This window comes from Leuciscus leuciscus, assembly GCF_965113295.1.
Source record: "Leuciscus leuciscus genome assembly, chromosome: 7".
Taxonomy (NCBI): domain Eukaryota; kingdom Metazoa; phylum Chordata; class Actinopteri; order Cypriniformes; family Leuciscidae; genus Leuciscus; species Leuciscus leuciscus.
In genome coordinates, this window is record NC_138731.1 from 41,304,880 (window position 1) to 41,317,019 (window position 12,140).

The window sequence follows — 12,140 nt, forward strand, 5'->3', positions numbered from 1 at the left end:
AATCTCATCTCTGTATTTTTTCCTCTATGTGGTTATGGTAATATATTTTTTCCTACAGCTGATCTCTTCTGTGTCTGTTGTTTTTAGTTATATTAAGTTTTATTTATTAGTTTGGGTGTTTGGAGCTCTTTAGAGGGTGTTGTGTCCCACAACAGTTTTTATGAGTTATCCTCTTTTCACTTCATTTTCTACTTGTTTCATTTTCTCCTGCAACCTGCAATAGGATAACTCAATCCAAAAATGCTTTGAAATAAAATGACAAATTATCCCTTCCAACTAATCATGAATTATTAGGTGTAATATTAGAGATACAGACACATAAAAGCAGCCAGAAGGGGTTGGTTTGGTCTGTTGTGTTTATTTAAAATACATGGCAACATAATTCATTAGTACCGCTGATAATCAGTTTTCCAGCGAAGGCAGAGAACACAGTTGTCTTTTTTTATTTTTTTATTCTTCGCCTTTTTGACATCAAATGTAAACCACATAACACAGCAACCTGTCTGCAGTGCAAATAAGATGACGGCTAATTAGCTGTAGCGCTTCTCCAGCTTTAAACAGACAGCAGCAGCGACCTTCCCAACACTGAAAGAAACGGCATTAAAACACTCAAATCAAATGCTTTAAATAAAGCTCGGCTGAATGATGATCAAATGCATGTGGAAAACGGGAAGAATATTTTTCTAAACTAAAAAAACAAACAACATAAAAAACAATGTTGGTCTCAAACAGTGTGATAGTTTGATATATTTCATAATCTCATATGTACTTTGTTTCTGAAGTCTTACTGTGCACAGTAATAAAACCAAACCTTATTTATGATGGGCCTGATGATGCACTATTTATTTGGAAATATGACTGGGATTTAATGAAAAAAGAATATCAAATATTTCCTCCTAAAACTTTCCTTAAATGAAGCGGAATCCAATATGCTTTTAGAAAGACAGGAAAGATTCTTCGATAAAATACTTACAATAAGTGTCAATGTCCATTTTTCTTTTTATCACATGAAACACTGATAAAGGGTTTCCATCAATGCATCAAAAGTTTGGGGTCAGTAAGTTTTATTATTATTATTTTATTTTTGAATACTTGAATTTAGGATGCATTAAATTGATCAAAAGTGAAAAGTGACTTTCGCTTTCAAATAAACGCTGTCAGTCCTGAAATAAAAGAATCACGGTTTCAATAACAATATGAAGCAACTGTTTTCAATATTGCTAATAAGAAATGTTTGTTAAGCATCAAATCAGCATATTAGAATGATTTCTGAAGGATCACGTGATACTGAAGACTGGAGTAATGATGCTGAAAATTCAGCTTTGCCTTAAATTAAAATTTAAAATATATTAAAACAAAAAACAGTTATTTTAAATAGTAAAAAAAAAAAGGGACGATATTACAGTTTCTACTGTATTTTTGATCAAATAAATGCAGCACCTCAAAAACAGAAACAAAAAATCTTGCCAAACCCAAACTACCCCACTAATTGATAGTGATTAATTTGAACAAATTATACATTTGAGCAAATTGACTGACTTTGGTAATTCTGCCCATTTAAAACAGTTACCCCTTTTCTACGAAAATGATGCTGGTACTCGTGTCAAGACCGGTGCTCAGCTGGGGATCTGTGAATCTCTCGACCTGAGAGAGACGAATAATGCCGTAAATGATTGTTACTGCATAACCTTTCCACAAGTACATCGCTGTTCTTAAAGGTGCAGGATGGAATATTGACAGCTAGTGGTTGAAATGGGTACTGCAGTCCAAATTCAAAATACTGGAGAGAAGTGTTTCCCTCCTCAAACTCACACTCAAACTGGTTGCCAGATTGAGGGCATTTCGACAGTGGAGGGAAACAAGCCTTACACTGTATATTTATCCGTGTTTTAATGAGCTTTTTACGTTTTGTAGAATCTGACCCAGTTTGTTTGCTGGCTTTCATGGCTGCAATACGCTGTTTTCGGGCAACTGGAAACCCGGGGTGTCGAAATGTTATTGGGTAAATTGACATTTGACTGTCTTAATGAGTGAGTCATTGAATTATTCATTGAACCAATCCGTTTAAAAACCGTAATATGTAAGTCACTTAATACTTACTTCTTGCTTATTGAACTGTTGTATAAAATCAATATCACATTTGTAATCATGCTGATATTTGGAGAAAATAAATGGCACTTTTCGTGTGATATTGATGTATTTCAAATGAGAGACACGTACTCGATAATGTCAGATCGCATTTCGTTAGAACAACAATTACGATATAATTGTAGACGATATATATCGCACAATCCGCGGTATTACATTTGGTTTGAAACTTCGCAACCATTAAAAATGTATATTCTATATAATATGAATGTGTGTAGAATGAATAAAATTCAGACTTACTATAGCCGCCATGTTATTGTCATGTGACCTACAGCGCTGTGTCGCTTCACTACCATTGACAAATCCTCTCCCGTGGCCTCATGGGATAGTAAAGATCCATTGTATGCACACTCGCCGGAAGTAGTAAGGTCATAGAATACTATGTATTCAGACATATTACTCTGTTGATGTATTGTTTTTCAGACGTAGCAATTTTTCTTTCAAAATGTTGCGGTTTGAATCGAAATCTAGTGTGGAATGAAATAATGCATCGGCTGAATGTGCTTGACATTCATTTACTGTACTTGCATAGAGCATGTTTCAGGCCTACGAGGCTGATTCGGTGGAAATGTGCTGAATGGTTCCAGACTGGGCACCGGCTCCGGCACCGTCATCTTGTCGTGGAAAGGGGGAATGAATGTATGTTGAGAAAGAAGAGAAAAAAAAAAAAAACAGCAGCACGGAAAATGCAAATTTATTGAAGATACAAAAAAATAAATAAATACAAAAAGACACTAATTCAAGAAAACTTCTATTCCCAAGATGCCAGAATACATGACCGCAGCAGCATGCTCACGTGATTATGAAAGAAAGAATGAACGGCGATCTTTCATTCGCCTGCTTGAAACAAAAGAGTGAGCTGCACTGAATCTAAAAGGTGCTTCGATAACCAATGGCGCAGGATCAACGACCACAAAAACAAAAGCAAACGAACGGAACACAAAACATCTGGGGGAAATTGTGGAAAGCGACCAACCGAAACAGAACTGCATTCACATTATTGAGTAGTTCCAGTACGGGACCGGACCGGTAATGTTCATACATGGTTTGACACAACGGAGAGTGATGCAGGTACCATCTGCAGTTGGGACCCAGTGAAACGTCCTCCACGCGGGGCGGATGGTTAGTGTTCGTCTGGACACGGGGACTGGGACAGGTAGCCGTTGGTGCCGTGGGCCCCGTTGGTCCCGTTAGTGTGGTGTTTCTGAGAGGGAGGAAGAACCTCGTCTTCATCAGAGCTGGATTCAATGTCACTGCGGTCGTCCTTTGACACCTGGGAAGATTATAGAGATGCTTAAGATTACAACACACGCTATTCTTATGACAAGAGTTCAAATAATATACAAATAATTTAACTAATTGCAATGAGTCATCATTTTTGTTGTGATAGAAAATGATAACCACCTACATTTAACAGTTATCTAAGAATAATTCCTGCCAACATACACTACAAATGTGTGGGGTTGGTACGTTTTTTTAATGTACTTGAAAGAAATCTATTATGAAAGATCCTTCAGAACTCATTCTAATATACTGATTTTTTTGTTAGTGTGTGGAAACAATGGTGCATTTTTTTTCTTCACAGTTCCTTGATGAATAGAAGGTTCAAAAGAACAGCATTTATTTAAAAATAGAAATCTTTTGTAACATTTTAATGTATTTACTGTCATTTTTTATCAATTTAATTCATCCTTGCTGAATATGTGTTAAATAACCTTACTGACCCCACACCTTTGAATGGCAGTGTATCTGAAAAATCAGACTCTAAGAAGCTTAATGCATCCATGCACAGAACAGAACACTTTTACAATGAACTACTTACATGTAAAGGATTCCATTTTCCCGCCTTTGATGTCAGCGTGTGAAGTAGAGGAGAAAGAAAAAGTAAATTTATATAAAATGTATAAACCAAGTTTGATAGTAGATGTAACAATCTGATTTTGAAAACAACATGAAACGCAGCTCACAAGATGACCTTCAATGAGAAAAAAAGTAGGGAGGGACAATTCTGCCAATTCTCTGACGATTGCAACTTTTATGGAAATAATTTTCCTGTTTTTGATCACAGGATCATGGGTGCCTTATTTAAAAGCTGAGGTAATTTGTCACCTCATACATCCACATCCACAGATAAACCACAATACTGTCCCAATAGTGTGTTAATTCTCTTTATGTTGAATCAGTCAAAATGTCTATCTGTGTTTTATTCAGCTACAACGATTACTGGATGTCTTTGTCAATATTAAAGGTGAACTAAGTAACTTTTTTTACCTTAACTGAACAGCTTCGGAGTCATTGGAATGGTTATATTACTTATTTCGGGTTGAATGGTGGTCGTTTCGCACCCCCCTGGTGCCCGTGAGCGGAAAATACGCACTTGCAACTTTGAGCCGGCGCGCCGCCGGCCGCCGCGTCAGGAAGTCTCGCGTGATATCAGGTCTCGCGATGTAAACAATTGCTTTACGGCCAAAAGAAATCTGCTAAAATGCTGTCATTATTGCGCTCCCTCACGCTGTCCGAACCCGAATGAAGAAGACGTTTTAAAGAACGTCCCATCTGCTTTGATGTCGTTAATCTATAGCCTCTGGTGTCTGAGAATCAACAACGAGTTTTTACGACAGTGTTGTCAAATATCTATTCCGAAGCTGTGGGGGGAGCTCTAGAGAGAAACCTGCGAGCAAAAAGCGAGAATACAGCGAAGAAGTCCTGAAGTTACTGAGTGCTGCTTTAAGGATTTCCTGGAATGTCATAAATTACATTAATCCTATGAGTCTCACTTGTGGTCTTCCTGTACGAGGGCGCCCTCCGGTGTCGAGTATGAATTAAACAAATTACATGTGAGAGTTTAGCGCTCCATAATGCTCACATTGGCCCTCATTTATCATTCTTGCTTAGAAACGGGCGTATATGTTGGCGTAAGATTATGCTTACACTCCTCTCACCGCCTGATTTATGAAGCTGTGCGTACCTTTGAAATCCAGGTGTACGCAATACCTGCCCTTGATAAATGCCGCGGCTGAAAACGATCGTCATTAGAATAACACGCCCCTATATATTCAAGTCTCCGCTTCCCCCACGCCCTCATTTTACGCCATGGACACACGGAAGACGGCAAAGAAGAGAAACTTGGATGAGCAAATGACCTATCACAATGCATTATTTTACAGCACGTGTTTTGAAACAATTAGCATTTAATTTCGTATCACGTCACATGTATTGGGGTGTACAATAGTGATGATGATGTGATGTGGAGTACCATTCATTCACATTAATAATTGCATGACAATTTGTAATATTATTATTATTATTATGATTTTTATTATTAATAACGCTTATTGTTATTTAGAAGAAGAATGTCGTTATTATTATTATTTGTATTATTATTATTATTTAAAAGAAGAAGAATGTAATTTTTATTATTTTGTCAGTCTGAATAATTTTTTGGTCATTGAAAGCCTTTCATTACTGAACCCAGTCCGTGCGCACCTGCCGGGCCTAACCCTGGCCTAACCATCGTTTCAAAGAATAGTACAACGGCGAGCGCGTCGAGTATAAACGCCTCGTCCGTTTGGGGAGGTGCGCGCGCAGTCTGCGGAGACTCGCGCTGCGGAGCCAGGCGAAAGTATAAACAAGGCTTGAAACATCAGGTAAAGCGCACAGGCTCGCAACTGAAGGAATACATATGCCTACAAATCAAATGCTTTGGTAAAGTCACACAAATTAAACATTGAAGTCCATGTTGCACAAAAATAAATACTGAAGTTTATAATTACTATGTTGTTGTTTTTTACAGTGGGTCATAATATATGATATCTTTTAGTTTGTCAGTGCGTTTTGTGGTGTTAGGAATTTTTTTTCTGCGCATTTCCGCACTAACTCAAAACGTGCGTACATGTACACCACCTCCTGAGCTGGCGTAGGAATTGAGCGTGCCGTACGCCAACGTCCATATTGATAAATCTCAATGTCACCGTGGTTTTGGGTGTACGCCAGGTGTACGCTGGAAATTTGGTGTACGCACTTTTGATAAATGAGGGCCATTGTCCTGTTGTGGGTAAAAAATAGAAAAAAAATACTGCTCTCTAAAGGTATTTGAGGTAAACATTTGATAATCCCTTAGTTTTTTATCCGAATGTGCACTGTCTGCTTGTGTTTATGACAGATGGCAACCAGTGTTAAGGTGCAGTACTGACACCTTCTGTACGTTGAGATGTCAGACAAAAACTGCCGCTGGTTATCGCGGTAAAATTACGGTTATCGCCTATAACGGTATATTGCAACACCCCTAACTGACCGTTCGCAAAGACCCGCCCCCTTTAGTTACTGTTGCTATGTCCGACAAGCCACGCCGCTCTCACGCCACACCATGTTCTCACAGCGGTGAAAAATGACAACGCGATGACAGACAGGACAGACCAGGTTACTTTTGATATGAAACAAAGTCTCACCTTTCAAATTTGATCATTTTTAAAGAAATTTAAACAATTAATACCATTTTGTGGCTCTTTAATGTGTGGTGGCAGCTCGCTGTAGAGCCTCGGTTAAAGCTGCTCGTGAACCGATCATCTCTTCCTTCTTGTTAATTTATAGAATCAAATAAACATGAATGAACATAAGAAGGAATGTTGTTTTAACCGCGGAAAGACATCAGTACACGTCAACATCGGTATATCGTGACACCCCAAATACAAATAAACTCGAATTGAATTGTCAATAGCTTTGCTAATTTAATGGCTAAACATATTCAAGCCCTTGTAATAAGGGTGATGGAGGAGATGGTGTGGTTTTCTGAAGTCTCACCTTTCCTCTGGAAATGGCCCTGTAGGCGGTGCGCACTATGAGATATGACCAGAAGGTGTGCAGGGCCTGCAGCAGGACGAGCAGTGTGTTAAACACCCACCACGATGGATACGGCCCAACGATCTCCCAGCTCTCAAACACAGTAGTGTTTAAAATCCTGCAAAACACACATTTTATTACAACTATCTTAGGACATTCCATTAGTTCAAGTATATTCAACAAACATGGCAAATGTGAGATCAGTGGGAAAATATTTGGCACACAGATAGAGGACAGTCTCAACATTAACCACGGCAATTTTCAAGTCTCTAACTCAATCCCTCTAGACTAGAGCCACCAAATGTCCAAAGTTGCACTCATGTTTATGCTAATAACTTTTGAACCATAACGGATAAAAACAAAGTTCTTTTTTCCTCTGATTCCTTGATTCTCAAGACAAGAGTGAGAATTTTTACACCATTAAGAATTTTCTGACAAACATACTCATCCTAGATAGTTTGTCTGATTTCCACTAAAATTGGCACAGATCATCTTTAGACCGTGCTGGCAAAAAGTTAAAAGATTTTCGAGAATCCAAATCATTCTTGAGTAATGCGCAAACTATTTTGAAGACGAGCATGCCAAAATGGACGTGAGGCTGTATCTCTGCGAAGACTTGGCGTAATAAGGCCAAACTTGGTACATGTCATCACAAGCATGACCTGAGGCTACTTGCAGCGTTTCGGCACAGTGCCACCTACTGGTCAAGAAATATGAAAAAGCTTAAATTCTAATAACTTATGAACAGTTTGCCCAAAAATCATAGAACGGATCTCTTTTAAGTGCAGCATACCGAGTCAAATGATACCCAATTCTCCGGTGTCAACCATTTTGGATGTCGGCCATTTTGAATTATGTCATAAAATGCTGTATTTTACAAACGCATACGAAACTTGACGTGTCATTGGCACCATGCCTTGAAGGTACTCAATGTTTCGAGACAGCACCATTTTGCAGTCAAAAATTACTATGAATTTTCCAAAAATCCTAATAGCTTTTAATTAATTCTGTCTATTTTAATTAATCTAGAGTGGGACTATGCCGGCAAAGAGTTTCTGATAGACAAAACCGTTTTCAAATAAAGCATTAACGAAATGAATGGCATGATGGCAAGCTGATTCTGAGGCTTTAACTGCAATGCTTTTTAGCATATTGAACCAAACTTTGTGACCACAACACATCGATTTGGTAACAGCGCCACCTCTTGGTCAAAAGTGAAAAGCAATTAAATCATATCACTAGTCGTTGAATGTATTTATGATTTCCAGCCTTTTTGACTAAAATCCTTGTGTGTTATAGAGTTGTTATAGTTGAATAAAACTGAAACCAAATGTTTTTGTTAATTGAAATAAAGCCGAATAAAATGTACATTTTAGATGGAAAACTTAAACAGAAATTAGAAATGTTGCTTTGGCAACTAATTAAAATTAAATAAGTTTAAGCTGAAGTACAAAAATGTCTAAAACTAAAACAGAACAGCTTAATAGAAATATAAGAAACAAACTAATACAAACAGAAAATATAAAAATAAAATTATTATAAATTATGATAAATTACAATTAATAAAAATGAGGAAAGCACACACAAAAAATGAAATGAAAACTTAAAATAAAATGAAAAAATAAAAGCTAATTCAAAATATGAATAAATGACTATCAATATTAATAAATACAAAATAGTAATAAATACTACACTAGCATTTCTGAACCTTCTGGCATTCAAAAGGTAATGTAGATCTGGAAATAAACTGTTCTAGGACGTTATCGTTTTAGGACAAATTTAAACGATTAATGTTAATCAACGAAGCAATATTTCAGATTCTGCAGGACACTAGATCAAATGTAAATCAAATGAGTGATACTGATCATGCAAACTCTTTTATAAAAGGTCAGCTTTCATTGCTGCATTGTAGCACAAGATGCACGACTCTTAATCTCTAAAATAAGACTGAATCAAAATTGACATGAACAGCATATCAGTGAATACAGGGACTATGACAACAGCTCTGTGAAGGCCATTTCATAATCATTACTAAATGACAGTGAGGACTCTGAGGACCAGAGACTTGGGCTGCTGCCGTCACATCCATCATCAACTCAACGGTTCCTCACGTGGAGCTGAATCTAATCGCACGCTTTGATTAGACCGTTTCTCTAATTCCATTAGAGTCACACAATCAAGTACTCAAAAGCCACAGTAGACACTTAGATGAAGTGAGTGAATAAAACAACTTTCCAGCACTAAATGATTCATGAAGAAAAAGCACAGATGACTCATTCTGAAGAAAAGAATCATGTCAAAAGAATAATGGATCTGATAAAGTCACAGTAGTGAAACTTGTGAGACGCCGATACACCTGGTATTAACATCAGCTAATTTCAGGCACAAACATGGTTCAAAACTTTATGTGATCGTATCAAACCACTTTCAGAGGTGCTAAGTTGAGGTAGAAAAATTGGATATGCATCCATTGGATATGGATAATTTTATCACACTATTCTCATGCCAACATGCACATTTACGTCTTGTTTTAACCTTTGTGTGTGTGTGTGTGTGTGTTTTATTACTTTTCCAATATTTATTTTTTATGAAATCAATGTTATTATTTTATATACTATTATGGTTTTTATAATTTTTTTAAACTAGATTTATTTTAAAATGTCAGATTTCATTTTAATTTTAGTTTAAGTTTTAGTAATTTTGTTGTGCTTTTGTCATTTGTATTAGTTTTTTAATATTTCTATTTAGCGTTAACTTATTTTTATTTCAGTTTTAGTCATTTTAGTACTTCAACTTATTTCAGTCATTTCTAATTTTCGTTTGTTTTTTATTTTTTCATCCAATATTTACATTTTATTTGACTTCAGCGTTATTTTAAAGAAGATTTTTTTTTTTATAGTTTTAGTTAACAATAACAACACTAAAATTAAAAGTTAAAATTATTTCTTGTGGAAATCAGCAGTGCCACACATTTTTTTGCCAAAATCTGAAATGTTGTCTAAATGGTTAAATGCTAATAAAATCATGTTTAAATGTTTGATATGCTATTTCCTTTTGCGATAAAATGCTTATTATAGGTGTAAAAAATCTGTTTTCTCTCATTCTGGACTCAACATCTCCACATCTCAACACTACTGCTGTAGCCATAGTAACTATTACTTGGCAACAACACTGACTGAAGGTGTCAAAACCTGAAATAAAAACGCTGGGAAAGATGATAAAATAGAACATTTCAGATATATAGATGAGAACGAGAGGTTCTGACACATCATCAGCGCACATCATCTGTTACTGACAGGAGTGTCTTACCATACAGGATACACTCCCAGCCTGGAACTGATGAACACCAGGGCAAACATGATGAACAGGACGTTGCAGAGTCTCTGGCACTTGGAGTAGTTGGCCATTTTAGCAGCCTGCAAACACAAACTTGCTGCATGATTTATAATCAACATGACAGACATGTAATGCATGCAAACAGCACATCTTGCATCACCAATCTTGAATCCTGAATGTACAGTAAGACTAGATTCAGACTGCAGGTTAATGTGCCCAAATCCGATTAATTTGCTCATATGTGACTCAGATCTGTTTTTGTCATGACAGTGTGAACGGCACAAACCACATAGAATCGGATCTTTTCGATTCTGATATGTGCCATTATGTGGTACTACACCCGATATAGTTCAGATGTTTTGCAATGCGACCTTCTGTCTGAACTGTCATATCGGAATTCATGCGACTTTTTTACGTCATTCTGGAACATTCGTCACAACTCTGAGCTCATGGGAATCACATTTTACATAACTGACGTTATCAAGACAGTTTCGAAAGGTAGTCAGTGGAGGACAGTGATGTGTCAGAACTCATAAGTATTACAGAGACAGCTCTACAAGCAAAACATGAGGGCTCATTTCATAAATATTTAAAAACTCTGCTCTCTTTTTTCGCATCCTCGTCTTTGTTTTTAATATTGCCTGCGCATAAATTTGCTGGCTTCTACGGCAAATCACACTATAAATAAACGCGTAATCTCTTAATGTTCTCTGTGTTTGCTGCCGTATGACAGTGTGCTGCATGATGTCTTTTTATTGTTCTTTTGCGCATGTGGGTCAGTTATAATAATAATAATAATTTGTTACATTTATATAGCGCTTTTCTGGGTACTCAAAAAGCGCTTTACATAGAAGGGGGGAATCTCCTCAACCACCACCAATGTGCAGCATCCACCTGGATGATGCGACGGCCGCCATATTGCGCCAGAACGCCCACCACACACCAGCTTACTGGTGGAGAGGAGACAGTGATGAAGCCAATCAGTATATAGGGATGATTAGGAGGCCATGATGGACAGAGGCCAAGGGGCAAATTTGGCCAGGATGCTGGGGTTACACCCCTACTCTTTTTCCGAAGGACATCGTGGGATTTTTAATGAAAACAGAGAGTCAGGACCTCGGATTAACGTCTCATCTGAAGGATGAGGATGGTCCAGTTCAGGACCATGATCTGTTCGCACTGGAATCTGATATTGGCCACATTTAAAACAACAATGTGAATAGCTATACAAAAAAAATGGATCTGAGTGTAAGACTGGAAAAACTGGAAGAGAGGGCAACTCTCTGAGAGAACAAAGGAAATTAACATTTGAACTCACTCTTGTGCACCATTCGAGATGCAAATCTCACCTCAGAATCATCCTAATCTACATCTCTTTCCCTCTTCCCCCATTCCTTCTCTCATGCTGAGATCACCAAAATTCACCCAAGAATCTACAGTATATGGTTTAATGTGAATAATTATCATACAGTATTACACATGTTTGGTATCATTTGAAATGTCTCAGTGCGACTGGTACAAAGGTCTCATTCCCAAAGAATTAAACCAAAAGGTAATAAGGTATTTAAAGGGGTGGTAAAATGCCCTTTTCATAAGATGTAAAATAAGTCTCTGATGTCCCCAGAGTGTGTATATGACGTTTTAGCTCAAAATACCCCACAGATATTTTTATATAGCATGTTAAAATTGTCACTTTTTGGTGCTCCCAAAAAGTGTAAGCAAATGTTTTCATGTGAAAGAAGTTTCCGTCTATATAAAGAAATGCAACATGATTTGTAACTCAAATTAGCCGTTATGCTGAGTCTATGCAAAACACT

At 37.1% G+C, this 12,140-nt stretch overlaps 1 protein-coding gene across 1 annotated transcript in view; it reads right to left on the minus strand.

Moving 5' to 3' along the window:
* Positions 1-2,826: 2,826 nt before the first annotated feature.
* Positions 2,827-12,140, minus strand: part of cers6 (ceramide synthase 6) — a 50,502-nt gene continuing 41,188 nt past the window's right edge. Inside the window, exons 8-11 of the mRNA XM_082174765.1 lie at positions 10,297-10,403; positions 6,949-7,105; positions 3,971-3,994; positions 2,827-3,421 (exon numbers count right to left, since the gene is read on the minus strand). Coding sequence (XP_082030891.1) covers positions 3,272-3,421; positions 3,971-3,994; positions 6,949-7,105; positions 10,297-10,403 — 438 coding nt within the window. The 3' untranslated portion in view covers positions 2,827-3,271. The remainder of the gene's footprint in view (positions 3,422-3,970; positions 3,995-6,948; positions 7,106-10,296; positions 10,404-12,140) is intronic.